At 35.5% G+C, this 17127-nt stretch overlaps 1 protein-coding gene across 2 annotated transcripts in view; it reads right to left on the reverse strand.

The window, feature by feature from the left end:
- Positions 1–17127, reverse strand: part of LOC117322537 (N-chimaerin-like) — a 94395-nt gene that overhangs the window by 2807 nt on the left and 74461 nt on the right. For both annotated transcript variants that reach the window (XM_033877509.1, XM_033877508.1), the window contains 7 exons: positions 9004–9340; positions 8224–8295; positions 5828–5912; positions 5343–5516; positions 5030–5107; positions 4493–4630; positions 3504–3615 (listed from right to left, as the gene is read on the reverse strand). In XM_033877509.1, the coding sequence (XP_033733400.1) occupies positions 3504–3615; positions 4493–4630; positions 5030–5107; positions 5343–5516; positions 5828–5912; positions 8224–8295; positions 9004–9340 (996 nt within the window). The remainder of the gene's footprint in view (positions 1–3503; positions 3616–4492; positions 4631–5029; positions 5108–5342; positions 5517–5827; positions 5913–8223; positions 8296–9003; positions 9341–17127) is intronic.

Consider the following 17127-nt stretch of genomic DNA (forward strand, 5'->3'; position numbering starts at 1 on the left):
AGAGGTATTTAAGTGTCTGGTTGTGAGTAAAGGGGGTAAAGGGGCCCAGTGGACCTGTCACTCATGGACAAGATGTCATCAGAGGTATTTAAGTGTCTGGTTGTGGGCAGGGGGTAAAGGGGGCTGTACCGGATACTTCCGGTGTTTTATAATTTGTGCGCCAGTTGGAGCACCGCGGCGAGTTATCGCCCTTAGTTTGTTTATTGATGACGTCATCGAGTTTGTTTGTGTCTGTTTTGAAAGCTCGCGGCCTCCGGGACAGACACGAGGAAATCTTGCAGAGATATTTAAGTAAGTCCATAATTTTATCATCTATACTGTCCTTAAATTTGATGTTATGTTTCCAGTATAATGCCATTGATATTGTTTATTCATAAGTTGAATGTAAACACAAACACGTGTTACTGTCTATAAATAGATATAAGTGTTGTTTGTAAACATTACCATACATGTGTTACAATACTCATTAAGGTTTATTATTGTTTTAGGTTAGAAATATGTGAATTTGTCAAGTGATATGTGGTCAACCCTCGACACACCTTTCAGTAAGTTTAGCATTGTTAATTATAATCGTTATTCCTTAGTGAACCAAAGTATTGTATAAAATAACTCTATCGCCGCGTCATATATTATTACTGTAATTTCTGTTAAACTCACTATACAATTTGTAAGTAGTTAACCTTTATATAAACTGTTTTACTGTTTTCTATGCACTTGTCTGTTTACTTGTGTAAATATAAGCTATCAAACAATTAATATTTCATTGTCATGCAGAATAATGCGTTAGTTAATATATGGTAAAACATATTGTTGTAAATAACTTCATGTAATATTATATGTAAATGATGTCATGTAGTTATGTATGTAAGATGTTGGTATTTAACCTATGTTACAGGTTTTTACGGTCATTAATAGGAAAATAAAGGCTTGTCTAAAGAACCAGGCAGTCATACTTCTATTTACCGTCATCTTCCGTCGGCTAAGGACAGAAAAGGGGCCCAGTGGACCTGTCACTCACTGAACAAGATGTGATCAGAGGTATTTAAGTGTCTGGTTGTGAGTAAAGGGGGTAAAGGGGGCCCAGTGGACCTGTCACTCATCGGACAAGATGTGATCAGAGGTATTTAAGTGTCTGGTTGTGAGTAAAGGGGGTAAAGGGGCCCAGTGGACCTGCCACTCATCGGACAAGATGTCATCAGAGGTATTTAAGTGTCTGGTTGTGAGTAAAGGGGGTAAAGGGGCCCAGTGGACCTGTCACTCATCGGACAAGATGTGATCAGAGGTATTTAAGTGTCTGGTAGTGGGCAGGGGGTAAAGGGGGCCCGGTGGACCTGTCACTCACCGGACAAGATGTGATCAGAGGTATTTAAGTGTCTGGTAGTGGGCAGGGGGTAAAGGGGGCCCAGTGGACCTGTCACTCACCGGACAAGATGTCATCAGAGGTATTTAAGTGTCTGGTAGTGGGCAGGGGGTAAAGGGGGCCCAGTGGACCTGTCACTCACGGACAAGATGTCATCAGAGGTATTTAAGTGTCTGGTTGTGAGTAAAGGAGGTAAAGGGGCCCAGTGGACCTGTCACTCCAGGACAAGATGTCATCAGAGGTATTTAAGTGTCTGGTTGTGAGTAAAGGGGGTAAAGGGGCCCAGTGGACCTGTCACTCACCGGACAAGATGTGATCAGAGGTATTTAAGTGTCTGGTTGTGAGTAAAGGGGGTAAAGGGGCCCAGTGGACCTGTCACTCATGGACAAGATGTCATCAGAGGTATTTAAGTGTCTGGTTGTGGGCAGGGGGTAAAGGGGGCCCGGTGGACCTGTCACTCACCGGACAAGATGTGATCAGAGGTATTTAAGTGTCTGGTAGTGGGCAGGGGGTAAAGGGGGCCCAGTGGACCTGTCACTCACGGACAAGATGTCATCAGAGGTATTTAAGTGTCTGGTTGTGAGTAAAGGGGGTAAAGGGGCCCAGTGGACCTGTCACTCACGGACAAGATGTCATCAGAGGTATTTAAGTGTCTGGTTGTGAGTAAAGGGGGTAAAGGGGCCCAGTGGACCTGTCACTCACCGGACAAGATGTGATCAGAGGTATTTAAGTGTCTGGTTGTGAGTAAAGGGGGTAAAGGGGCCCAGTGGACCTGTCACTCATGGACAAGATGTCATCAGAGGTATTTAAGTGTCTGGTTGTGGGCAGGGGGTAAAGGGGGCTGTACCGGATACTTCCGGTGTTTTATAATTTGTGCGCCAGTTGGAGCACCGCGGCGAGTTATCGCCCTTAGTTTGTTTATTGATGACGTCATCGAGTTTGTTTGTGTCTGTTTTGAAAGCTCGCGGCCTCCGGGACAGACACGAGGAAATCTTGCAGAGATATTTAAGTAAGTCCATAATTTTATCATCTATACTGTCCTTAAATTTGATGTTATGTTTCCAGTATAATGCCATTGATATTGTTTATTCATAAGTTGAATGTAAACACAAACACGTGTTACTGTCTATAAATAGATATAAGTGTTGTTTGTAAACATTACCATACATGTGTTACAATACTCATTAAGGTTTATTATTGTTTTAGGTTAGAAATATGTGAATTTGTCAAGTGATATGTGGTCAACCCTCGACACACCTTTCAGTAAGTTTAGCATTGTTAATTATAATCGTTATTCCTTAGTGAACCAAAGTATTGTATAAAATAACTCTATCGCCGCGTCATATATTATTACTGTAATTTCTGTTAAACTCACTATACAATTTGTAAGTAGTTAACCTTTATATAAACTGTTTTACTGTTTTCTATGCACTTGTCTGTTTACTTGTGTAAATATAAGCTATCAAACAATTAATATTTCATTGTCATGCAGAATAATGCGTTAGTTAATATATGGTAAAACATATTGTTGTAAATAACTTCATGTAATATTATATGTAAATGATGTCATGTAGTTATGTATGTAAGATGTTGGTATTTAACCTATGTTACAGGTTTTTACGGTCATTAATAGGAAAATAAAGGCTTGTCTAAAGAACCAGGCAGTCATACTTCTATTTACCGTCATCTTCCGTCGGCTAAGGACAGAAAAGGGGCCCAGTGGACCTGTCACTCACTGAACAAGATGTGATCAGAGGTATTTAAGTGTCTGGTTGTGAGTAAAGGGGGTAAAGGGGCCCAGTGGACCTGTCACTCATCGGACAAGATGTGATCAGAGGTATTTAAGTGTCTGGTAGTGGGTAAAGGGGGTAAAGGGGGCCCAGTGGACCTGTCACTCACTGAACAAGATGTGATCAGAGGTATTTAAGTGTCTGGTAGTGGGAAGGGGGTAAAGGGGGCCCAGTGGACCTGTCACTCACCGGACAAGATGTGATCAGAGGTATTTAAGTGTCTGGTAGTGGGTAAAGGGGGTAAAGGGGGCCCAGTGGACCTGTCACTCACCGGACAAGATGTGATCAGAGGTATTTAAGTGTCTGGTTGTGAGTAAAGGGGGTAAAGGGGGCCCAGTGGACCTGTCACTCACCGGATAAGATGTGCTAAGAGGTATTTAAGTGTCTGGTAGTGGGCAGGCGGTAGTATGGACAGTCCCTCCTTCAGTTTGATGATTAACTCCCGTGATCGAACGTCATCTCGCTCTGGAAAACAAATAAAAATCTTCCTTAAATCAAATTAAATCTAATCTTAGGAGTTACAATGAGGATGCAAAATGATTTTCTCAAGGAACACACACTTTCTGATGACGTCAATAATAAATTTATAGTAGATCTAGTGATACACTTACTGATAACGTCAATAATAAATTTATAGCAGATCTAGTGATACACTTACTGATAACGTCAATAATAAATTTATAGTAGATCTAGTGATACACTTACTGATAACGTCAATAATGAATTTATAGTAGATCTTGTGATACACTTACTGATGACGTCAATAATAAATTTATAGTAGATCTAGTGATACACTTACTGATGACGTCAATAATAAATTTATAGTAGATCTAGTCATACACTTACTGATGACGTCATAATAAATTTATAGTAGATCTTGTGATACACTTACTGATGACGTCAATAATAAATTTATAGTAGATCTAGTGATACACTTACTGATGACGTCAATAGAGATACACTTACTGATGACGTCAATAATAAATTTATAGCAGATCTAGAGATACACTTACTGATGACGTCAATAATAAATTTATAGAAGATCTAGAGATACACTTACTGATGACGTCAATAATAAATTTATAGTAGATCTTGTGATACACTTACTGATGACGTCAATAATAAATTTATAGTAGATCTAGTGATACACTTACTGATGACGTCAATAATAAATTTATAGTAGATCTAGTGATACACTTACTGATGACGTCCATAATAAATTTATAATAGATCTAGAGATACACTTACTGATGACGTCAATAATAAATTTATAGTAGATCTAGTGATACACTTACTGATGACGCCAATAATAAATTGATATCAGATCTAGTCATACACTTACTGATGACGTCAATAATAAATTTATAAGCGTCGAACGTGAGAAGTGGTATAGGAAGCAGCCTGAAGTAGAGTTTCAGGACGCTGGTGATACTGTTGATGTCATCATACTTATTTACACTGATGTCTGTATTCTCTCCATCTACAAAACACAACATTTCTAACTTACTGCCTCTATTTGTACAACAACTAGCAGCACAGGAGATTTACATTTGTTTTGTTTCAAAGAAGTATTTTTGTTGACATTGAACATATTTGACAAATATTTGGGGTTCTCTTAACATTGCTAAATTTTCCTTTTGCATTCCAATACAATATAATTTCCTTCTTCTTTTTTCTGTGCATATTCATATTTAATTTCTTGATGAATTGTAAAGTTAACCAGATATCTACTACTTATATAGTACAGTCCTACTGAGAAACAAGTTCGGGTCCCCTTGATGTCAATTTGACATCAATGGATCATGTGGCACCACCTCTTTTATATTGTCAACACAAGAAAAAGGTGGCGGTTTATATATATAATAATATATAAAGATACCTTTATCAAATGCCATTCTTATGCCTTCAACCTCGTCATGTAAGCCAGCGATCCTGTACAGTCCCTCTGAATCCAGTCCTATAGATATCAAGGATTAATGTCAATCATTATCAGTCAATACAGGCATGTTTATAAGATAATTATACATATTTAACTCCCCTTTTCAATTCAAATGTCTGCTTTGATGAAAATGCACCTAAAATATAATCACAAAATTTAAACCAAATTTCAGCATGTAAAGTTTGGCCCAAAAAATGAGAAAAGCTCATTAAGCACATTTAGAGTTATGTAGAAAGTGGATGTCACAAAATACCTCTTGACTCAATCTCTTTGATACATTTCTCCACGACCACAGGGATGGGAGTGTTTCTTGCCTTGACCACAGTGGTCAGATCAGCTCCGTATAGGTTCTTCACAAACTTAATGTCTGGCATGCAGTCATTGGGGACCTTCTCCGAACACTTTTTGTGAGCTTCAAACCCACAATCTGACAAACAAGACAAACATGAGACAATAGACATTATCTCTGAAAACTTTTTTAATGATATCACAAGAAAATCAAAATCAGATCAGCATGAAAAACATGTTTTTATTTATTATATGACTTGACATATGACCTCTGATTTACATTTGACCCCAGATATTTACATCAGTTTTTAATGTTATTACAAGAAAATCAAAATCAGATAAGCATGAAAAACATGTTTTTGTTTTTAATATGACTTTCACATATGACCTCTGATTTACATTTGACCTCAGATATTTATGTCCTCTTTTGTTACCAGATAATTCACTCACCTTGACATTTGACCCCTTGAGCTATGAGACCCCACATGAAGTTAGCACAGTAGTCACACCAATGTAGTCCCATGAAGTTTTGGGTCTGAAATGACAAAAGATAACAGTAAAAACATATGGAACACGGTGGACTCACTAAGTCATACACATAATGTTTGTGTTGTCGGTCAATGAACACAGGATGGAGCTCTCCTATATATAGGTCACTGGAAAGTCATCATACAATGTATGCATTGATAAACTATATAATATGACATTATGTTCTCCCTCATTAAATTCCTCCGAACATAAAATAATTAAATTCAAATGAATAACAAACACATAAAAGGGATATAACAGCTCGTTGCTCATTTATTCACATAAAACAACAATGTCAACACCCTCTTATACATGTACATAACAAAAACAAACCTATAACCCTGCTAACCGGCATATTACCTACGGCTATAATTACTTTATTTTTAAAGCAAAAATGTGAGATTATCTTTTAAGAAAATATCTGAATAACAATAAGTCAATGTACGTGTATAGGTGATGAGCAACGAACTCGAAAGAGCACACTATCCATACTTGCGTGCCTTATATAGCCTTACACCACGTGACATCCACCCCGATGTCCACCCAGGTGCGCTATACACACGAATACTTACGGAAACAACCGAATTTAATTTCATGTATACACTGTACTAGCTGTAAAAGTGGTTATTTTCGCGGGGGGTTAATTTTGCGATTTTGATGTGTAACTACAGTGGAACTTCGTTAACTCGAACTCGGATAACTCGAATACCCCGCTTAACTCGAAGTACCTCGCCGGTCCCGGCCGAATTCTCTCTTTATCTTAGTAAAATAAACTCGGATAATTCGAATTCGGATAACTCGAAAAACTCGGATAATACGAAGTAAAAATTTGGTCCCAACAATAAAAATCCTACTTAAAATGTTCGAATAACTCGAAGTAAAAAATTTTCGTCGATCGGTGGCAAACGCCGACATTTTTTAAGAGCTAAATTCCGTTTGTAATACTGAACATCTCGGCACTACTAACCTATATGCTATTATAAGTGTTTCATAAATTCATCAAAGAAATTGTCGGTTGAATCTTATAACAACAAGTCTTGGTGATAAAAAGTACTGCTTTACTTACATCAGGTAATTTCCCAAGGCGGTCGCCGATATCAGTACACACGATAGTCAACAACTCATCTACCCGTTCGCTCAAGCGGAACTAATCTCTGACACACCGGTAGATCTACCCGGCTGATGTTTTTACAGGTGTAGAAATGACACAGTCACCGGCGCCTATTAAATCTTTAAACTGCTGAAACAATAGCGTAATTACTGCCGAGGTGTTCAGAGTACAACTGTAACGGTCAGTGCTGTCTATTAAATCGGATAAAACGCCAGCTCAGTTACAGTAACATTTTATACGCACATGCGCAGCCCAACTTCCGGTGCTAATACACATGGAAATGGCGTGGTTATCAATAAAAAGTAAGTAGGCCGATCAAACAGTATTTTATATATGTCCAATAAAAGGTAATGGTTCTGTTTCGTTTTGTATGCAATCTGTGTTAAACTTAAACGGTTATTTGTTTTGACATTAATAACTTGTTATTTTGTCGAATTCCGTTTTATCGTTTACCTTTTGCAAACATGACTTGCACATCAGATCGTTATTGAAGTGACTAAGTGAAAGAAACTTTATCGTGACTGTATATCGGCAAAACTACACCAAATTACAAGTGACATAACGAAACATTACATATATATTTACATGTATTGACCAGTCTTCACACTAAACTGATGAGCGACAGAGCGAAGTTATAATGATTATATAATGTTGACAAATATTGACCAAACTTTTCACCAAAAACGATAACTCGCTTAATTCGAACACTCGGATAACTCGAAGTTTTTTCGTGGTCCCGTCGACTTCGAGTTAACGAAGTTCCACTGTATATGCGTTTGGGTAATTTTCGCAATCGAATAACCTTCATTTGTAGTTCGATCTTCTGCAAATTGATATCAAAATAATACGCGTGTAGGAAATTTTCGCAATCAAGAGGACTCCGTGGAATTAGCGTAAATTTCCCCTTCGCGCAAATTTCCATGTTTACAGTATATAGAGTGTGATGGATAACACATTCCTGCTCGATACATACGTTGTCATTGAATTAAAAGTAAAACTAGATAGAGTAAGATAGTGATAGTTTCATGCCTTTTATTACAGGTTTGTGTACCACAAAATAAATTATTGTAACTGACTAATACTCTGTGTTGAGCTTTGTTATGGAACTGGCGGGTTACACAATCACATACAAATACCAGTTACATGTAACGGTCTGTCACTACCTTGTGTGTGTCAAGGCCATCAATCAATCATTCATCAGACTCACCTTGAAATTATGTGCCTTTTCAAATTCATGGACATTGGCCAGTATATCATCATCATCATCTTCTAAAACTTGCTGTAAAAACAAATCAAAGTTACATATATATCGGGCATTTTAGTTTTCACAATAACCATGCAGCATCAAATGATATCCATGTTTCACTATCTCATTGGTGTATTAAGTAGTAGACATCTTCACCTAACCACAATATTCTGACAATAAACGTACACTCGTATGACTTTATGTTACCATAGTAATGATTGTAGCCATGACCTTTTAAGCACATCCTTTATCACTTTTCAATTCCACGAGTTAGATAGTCCCCTAGTAAGGAACTCTGTGGAAAACATATGTACAGGCTGCAGTAACCTGATATGTCAATATCATGTTAAATGGTATCACCTTCAGATCACTGCTAAACTGGCCTGATCCCCTGATCTTATATGTAAATATTCAACATGATGATGTAGTGAAAACTGGAATCATCTTATTCTAATTTAGACTCAACATGAAGTTTGAACATAACATGATCTCAATGGAATATTTGCTATTCTATATATACATGAATAATGTTTTAAACATATTCTATTTTAACAAATTCATATTTGTTAATATCAAAAATGCTGATTCATTGGTAAAAGAAGTCATTAGACACAAAAAGCAGAACAATAGGTAAGATCGATGAAGTATAATATATCATCAAACTTCCCTACATACTCGACCCTTGGGGCCAGATGAACTACAAACCTGACAATATCCCACCAAACTTTCCTACATACTCACCCCTTGAGCTTGAACGGATGTCCCATTAGACCCATTACTAAGCCGATTTGGTCCATCAACATTTGCATTTCCTGAATCTGTATGTTCTATTTTTCTGGTAACCACTGATTTCTGGGAGCGCTGCAGTCGTTTCTTTTTTGCACTGTACGCTAAATATGGTGATTCTGCATAGTTTGACTCGTTTGACAGTGATGCAATATAATCGGCAGCTTTTGCTTCCACATAAAAGTGGATCAGTCCATCTGCCACTAAGTCATGTACAGTATCAAATCTTTTCTCACCCACATAGTGCATTCCATCATAGTACAACTTAAAGTTCTTGGTCTGACCTTCAAATCTGGAAAAGACAAGTGTTTCATTTATTTAATGTTCAATATCACAGGTCCGACTAAGAGTTACCTCCCTTAGACTGCAGTCCTCCACATAGCATAGCCTCATCACTGATTTACAACATTCTCTTAAACACACAACTCTGTTAGCTTAACAGGTTTTACACATTGTTAGTATATCAAGGAAAACAATCTATGCATTATTAATGAGTCAAGTTTGTAAACAACTTCTGCTTTGCTAAAATGTTGCAACTAGCTAGTCAGTTAGGAGAATAAGTGTTCACCACTCCACGCTTAATCACTAATTATATGTTCATTACATTTTATCAGTAATTAATGTTTATTACTCTTTATCAGTAATCAATGTTTACCACTCTTTATCAGTAATTAATGTTTACCACTCTTTATCAGTAATTAATGTTCACTCCACTCTTTATCAGTAATCAATGTTTACCACTCTTTATCAGTAATTAATGTTTACCACTCTTTATCAGTAATCAATGTTCACTCCACACTTTATCAGTAATTGATGTTTATTACTCTTTATCAGTAATCAATGTTTACTCCACACTTTATCAGTAATTAATGTTTACCACTCTTTATCAGTAATCAATGTCCACTCCACACTTTATCAGTAATTAATGTTTATTACTCTTTATCAGTAATCAATGTTTACTCCACACTTTATCAGTAATTAATGTTTACCACTCTTTATCAGTAATCAATGTCCACTCCACTCTTTATCAGTAATCAATGTTCACTCCACACTTTATCAGTAATTGATGTTTACCACTCTTTATCAGTAATCAATGTTTACTCCACACTTTATCAGTAATTAATGTTTACCACTCTTTATCAGTAATCAATGTCCACTCCACACTTTATCAGTAATTAATGTTTATTACTCTTTATCAGTAATCAATGTGTATTACTCTTTATCAGTAATCAATGTTTACCACTCTTTATCAGTAATCAATGTTCACTCCACACTTTATCAGTAATTAATGTTCACTCCACACTTTATCAGTAATCAATGTTCACTCCACACTTTATCAGTAATTAATATTCACTCCACACTTTATCAGTAATTAATGTTTACTCCACACTTTATCAGTAATTAATGTTCACTCCACACTTTATCAGTAATTAATGTTCACTCCACACTTTATCAGTAATCAATGTTTACCACTCTTTATCAGTAATTAATGTTCACTCCACACTTTATCAGTAATCAATGTCCACTCCACACTTTATCAGTAATTAATGTCCACTCCACACTTTATCAGTAATTAATGTTCACTCCACACTTTATCAGTAATTAATGTTCACTCCACACTTTATCAGTAATCAATGTTTACCACTCTTTATCAGTAATTAATGTTCACTCCACACTTTATCAGTAATCAATGTCCACTCCACACTTTATCAGTAATTAATGTCCACTCCACACTTTATCAGTAATTAATGTCCACTCCACACTTTATCAGTAATCAATGTTCACTCCACACTTTATCAGTAATTAATGTTCACTCCACACTTTATCAGTAATTAATGTCCACTCCACACTTTATCAGTAATTAATGTTCACTCCACTCTTTATCAGTAATCAATGTTCACTCCACTCTTTATCAGTAATCAATGTTCACTCCACACTTTATCAGTAATTAATGTTCACTCCACACTTTATCAGTAATCAATGTTCACTCCACACTTTATCAGTAATCAATGTTCACTCCACACTTTATCAGTAATTAATGTCCACTCCACACTTTATCAGTAATAAATGTTCACTCCACACTTTATCAGTAATCAATGTTTACCACTCTTTATCAGTAATCAATGTTCACTCCACACTTTATCAGTAATTAATGTTCACTCCACACTTTATCAGTAATCAATGTTCAATCCACACTTTATCAGTAATCAATGTTCACTCCACACTTTATCAGTAATCAATGTTCATCACACTTTATCAGTAATTGATGTTTACCACTCTTTATCAGTAATTAATGCTCACTCCACACTTTATCAGTTATCAATGTTTATTCCACACTTTATCAGTAATTAATGTTTACTCCACACTTTATCAGTAATTAATGTTTACCACTCTTTATCAGTAATTAATGCTCACTCCACACTTTATCAGTTATCAATGTTTATTCCACACTTTATCAGTAATTAATGTTTACTCCACACTTTATCAGTAATTAATGTTTACCACTCTTTATCAGTAATTGATGTTTACCACACTTTATCAGTAATCAATGTCCACTCCACACTTTATCAGTAATCAATGTTCATCACACTTTATCAGTAATCAATGTTTACCACTCTTTATCAGTAATCAATGTTTACCACACTTTATCAGTAATCAATGTCCACTCCACACTTTTTCAGTAATTAATGTTCACCACATTTTATCAGTAATTAATGTTTACCACTCTTTATCAGTAATCAATGTCCACTCCACACTTTATCAGTTAACAATGTTTACTCCACACTTTATCAGTAATCAATGTTTACTCCACACTTTATCAGTAATTAATGCTCACTCCACACTTTATCATTAATCAATGTTCACTCCACACTTTATCAGTTATCAATGTTTACTCCACACTTTATCAGTAATTAATGTTCACTCCACATTTTATCAGTAATTAATGTTCACTCCACACTTAATCAGTAATTAATATTCACTCCACACTTTATCAGTAATTAATGTTCACTCCACTCTTTATCAGTAATTAATGTTCACTCCACACTTGATCAGTAATCAATGTTTATTACTCTTTATCAGTAATTAATGTTTATTACTCTTTATCAGTAATTAATGTTCACTCCACTCTTTATCAGTAATTAATGTTCATCACACTTTATCAGTAATTAATGTTTACCACTCTTTATCAGTAATTAATGCTCACTCCACACTTTATCAGTTATCAATGTTTATTCCACACTTTATCAGTAATTGATGTTTACCACACTTTATCAGTAATCAATGTCCACTCCACACTTTATCAGTAATCAATGTTCATCACACTTTATCAGTAATCAATGTTTATTACTCTTTATCAGTAATTAATGTTCACCACATTTTATCAGTAATTAATGTTTACCACTCTTTATCAGTAATCAATGTTCACTCCACACTTTATCAGTTATCAATGTTTACTCCACACTTTATCAGTAATCAATGTTTATTACTCTTTATCAGTAATTAATGTTTATTACTCTTTATCAGTAATTAATGTTCACCACATTTTATCAGTAATTAATGTTTCCCACTCTTTATCAGTAATCAATGTTCACTCCACACTTTATCAGTTATCAATGTTTACTCCACACTTTATCAGTAATCAATGTTTACCACTCTTTATCAGTAATTAATGTTCACTCCACATTTTATCAGTAATCAATGTTCACTCCACACTTTATCAGTAATCAATGTTCACTCCACACTTTATCAGTAATTAATGCTCACTCCACACTTTATCAGTAATTAATGTTCACTCCACACTTTATCAGTAATTAATGTTCACTCCACACTTTATCAGTAATCAATGTTTACTCCACTCTTTATCAGTAATTAATGTTCACTCCACACTTTATCAGTAATCAATGTTTACTCCACTCTTTATCAGTAATTAATGTTCACTCCACACTTTATCAGTAATCAATGTTTACTCCACACTTTATCAGTAATTAATGTTTACCACTCTTTATCAGTAATTAATGTTTACCACACTTTATCAGTAATTAATGTTTACTCCACACTTTATCAGTATTCAATGTCCACTCCACACTTTATCAGTAATTAATGTCCACTCCACACTTTATCAGTAATCAATGTTTACTCCACACTTTATCAGTATTCAATGTTCACTCCACACTTTATCAGTAATTAATGTCCACTCCACACTTTATCAGTAATCAATGTTCACTCCACACTTTATCAGTAATTAATGTCCACTCCACACTTTATCAGTAATTAATATTCACTCCACACTTTATCAGTAATTAATGTCCACTCCACACTTTATCAGTAATTAATGTCCACTCCACACTTTATCAGTAATTAATGTTTACCACTCTTTATCAGTAATTAATGTTCATCACTCTTTATCAGTAATTAATATTCACTCCACACTTTATCAGTAATTAATGTCCACTCCACACTTTATCAGTAATTAATGTCCACTCCACACTTTATCAGTAATTAATGTCCACTCCACACTTTATCAGTAATTAATGTTCACTCCACACTTTATCAGTAATTAATGTTTACCACACTTTATCAGTAATTAATGTTCACTCCACACTTTATCAGTTATCAATGTTCACTCCACTCTTTATCAGTAATTAATGTCCACTCCACACTTTATCAGTAATTAATGTCCACTCCACACTTTATCAGTAATTAATGTCCACTCCACACTTTATCAGTAATCAATGTTTACTCCACTCTTTATCAGTAATTAATGTTCACTCCACACTTTATCAGTAATCAATGTTTACTCCACACTTTATCAGTAATTAATGTTTACCACTCTTTATCAGTAATTAATGTTTACCACACTTTATCAGTAATTAATGTTTACTCCACACTTTATCAGTATTCAATGTCCACTCCACACTTTATCAGTAATTAATGTCCACTCCACACTTGATCAGTAATCAATGTTTACTCCACACTTTATCAGTATTCAATGTTCACTCCACACTTTATCAGTAATTAATGTCCACTCCACACTTTATCAGTAATCAATGTTCACTCCACACTTTATCAGTAATTAATGTCCACTCCACACTTTATCAGTAATTAATATTCACTCCACACTTTATCAGTAATTAATGTCCACTCCACACTTTATCAGTAATTAATGTCCACTCCACACTTTATCAGTAATTAATGTTTACCACTCTTTATCAGTAATTAATGTTCATCACTCTTTATCAGTAATTAATATTCACTCCACACTTTATCAGTAATTAATGTCCACTCCACACTTTATCAGTAATTAATGTCCACTCCACACTTTATCAGTAATTAATGTCCACTCCACACTTTATCAGTAATTAATGTTCACTCCACACTTTATCAGTAATTAATGTTTACCACACTTTATCAGTAATTAATGTTCACTCCACACTTTATCAGTTATCAATGTTCACTCCACTCTTTATCAGTAATTAATGTCCACTCCACACTTTATCAGTAATTAATGTCCACTCCACACTTTATCAGTAATTAATGTCCACTCCACACTTTATCAGTAATTAATGTTTACTACTCTTTATCTGTAATTTTATGCTACAGTCAAACTTGTAATAGCGGACACCCTTATATAACGGACACCTGTCCATAACGGACACTTCCAGGAATCCCCAATGAAAATCACTATATAAATATCATGTATATAGCGGACACCTTCCTAATGCGGACAGCGGACACTTATTTTTGTCTGTAAAGTTGTTAAAAATTCCGTATAACGGACACGCGAAACCATAGCTGTGTTGATATTTGTGTGTAAAACGTTTCTAAATAACAAGCAAAGCCTTAATTACTCAACTCCCCTGGCAGCAATGCTAACTTAGGAAGCCACTTCATCAGTCACTAACTGTCCTGTTACCTGTAAGTTGCTGTAACAATGGGCAGTAATTACAAGAGAGTGACCGATCACCATCAGCAGAGGTGTTTGTTTACTCAACCCCACTGGTGACAGCTAAGCTTAGCCATTCAACCATAGCCTAGACAACAAGAATGGTCAGGGGGTAATTAAATCATTATCAAGACCAATAAAAAAGGGACAAAGCAATAGTTATGTCTGTCATAATTGTTTTACTTACAAAATCAACCGTATGCAAAATCTGACAGGGCAGGCACATGGTTGTCATCAGCCATTTTTTTATCACACTTGGAACTCCTCGGAATATGTGACTACGTAACATATTAAGAACAGCTGAAGAGTTCCGAGTGTCTTTGTATACACTATACTAATTGACTGAACCAGAAAACGGTATTTATAAAAATTAAATCCCTACATGGATTTCAGAAAATATGTCTCAAAATAAATGCTTAGGGATTATAATTATCAGAGGAAAATGCACTTTCATTTATAAAGAGTTAATGTTGTAATAGAAAAGATATTTCAAACATATTTATTTTTCAAAATATTGAGGATTAATGAAAATTGTTTTACTATGATAAGAATTACCTTTACATTTTTGACTATGTTGAGTATTTGTCTGAATAGATATTCAGTATAGTATGATATTGTGAAGATTTTTTTTGAACATATAGGCTTAATATAAATTATCAAAAATATCAACTTCAATTTTTGTGTCAGATGAATGATTGAAAATTAATTAATTAAGCATTTATCTTTAATTATTTGTCTTTTATTCATTTGTTTAAGTGTTTAAATATAACAAGAGGCCCAATGGGCCTGTATCGCTCACCTGGCTCTAGAGCAAATTTGCAGTTGATTGAGGTCATTTCTACAGATACTATGCTGATAACAACTTTATTCAAATATCAGAGTAAGCTAAGTTTATTCATGTCAATATATTTTTTAGTCCCTCATTCCAGCATACTATTGGCCTAAGATCGGGTCTTGGCTCTTTGCTCTAAGCATGCTACAGACAGGCCCAATATCAAGTCCCTGGGCCTCTTGGTTATTGAGAAGAAGTCGTTTAAAGATTTTAACCTAATTGACCCATGTGACCTTGAATGAAGGTCAAGGTCATCTATTTGAACAAACTTGGTAGCCCTTCACCCAAGCATGCTACAGGCCCAATATCAATTCCCTGGGCCTCTTGGTTATTGAGAAGAAGCCGTTTGAATATTAAAACCTATTTGACAAATGTGACCTTGAATGAAGGTCAAGGTCATTTATTTTAACAAACTTGGTAGCCTTTCACCCCAGCATGCTACAGGCCCAATATCAAGTCCCTGTGCCTCTTGGTTATTGAGAAGAAGTCTTTTGAAGATTATAGCCTATTTGACCCATGTGACCTTGAATGAAGGTCCAGGTCATTTATTTTAACAAACTTTGTAGCCCTTCACCCCAGCATGCTACAGGCTAAATATCAAGTCCCTGGACCTCTTGGTTATTGAGAAGAAGTCATTTGAAGATTATAACCTTTTTGACCCATGTGACCTTGAATGAAGGTCAAGGTCATTTATTTTAACAAACTTGGTAGCCTTTCACCCCAGCATGCTACAGGCCCAATATCAAGTCCCTGGGCCTCTTGGTTATTGAGAAGAAGTCGTTTGAAGATTATAGTGTATTTGACCCATGTGACCTTGAATGATAGTCAAGGTCATTTATTTTAACAAACTTGGTAGCCCTTCACCCCAGCATGATACAGGCCAAATATCAAGTCCCTGTGCCTCTTGGTTATTGAGAAGAAGTCTTTTGAAGATTATAGCCTATTTGACCCCTGTGACCTTGAATGAAGGTCAAGGTCATTTATTTTAACAAACTTTGTAGCCCTTCACCCCAGCATGCTACAGGCCCAATATCAGGTCCCTGGGTCTTCTGGTTATTGAGAAGAAGTTGTTTGAAGATTATAGTGTATTTGACCCCTGTGACCTTGAATGAAGGTCAAAGTAATTTATTTTAACAAACTTGGTAGCCCTTCACTTTAGCATGCTACAGGCCCAATATCAAGTCCCTGGGCCTCTTGGTTATTCAGAAGAAGTCGTTTGAAGATTATAACCTATTTGACAAATGTGACCTTGAATGAAGGTCAAGGTCATTTATTTGAACAAACTTTGTAGCCCTTCACCCAA

Source organism: Pecten maximus, chromosome 2, assembly GCF_902652985.1.
Source record: "Pecten maximus chromosome 2, xPecMax1.1, whole genome shotgun sequence".
Classification (NCBI taxonomy): domain Eukaryota; kingdom Metazoa; phylum Mollusca; class Bivalvia; order Pectinida; family Pectinidae; genus Pecten; species Pecten maximus.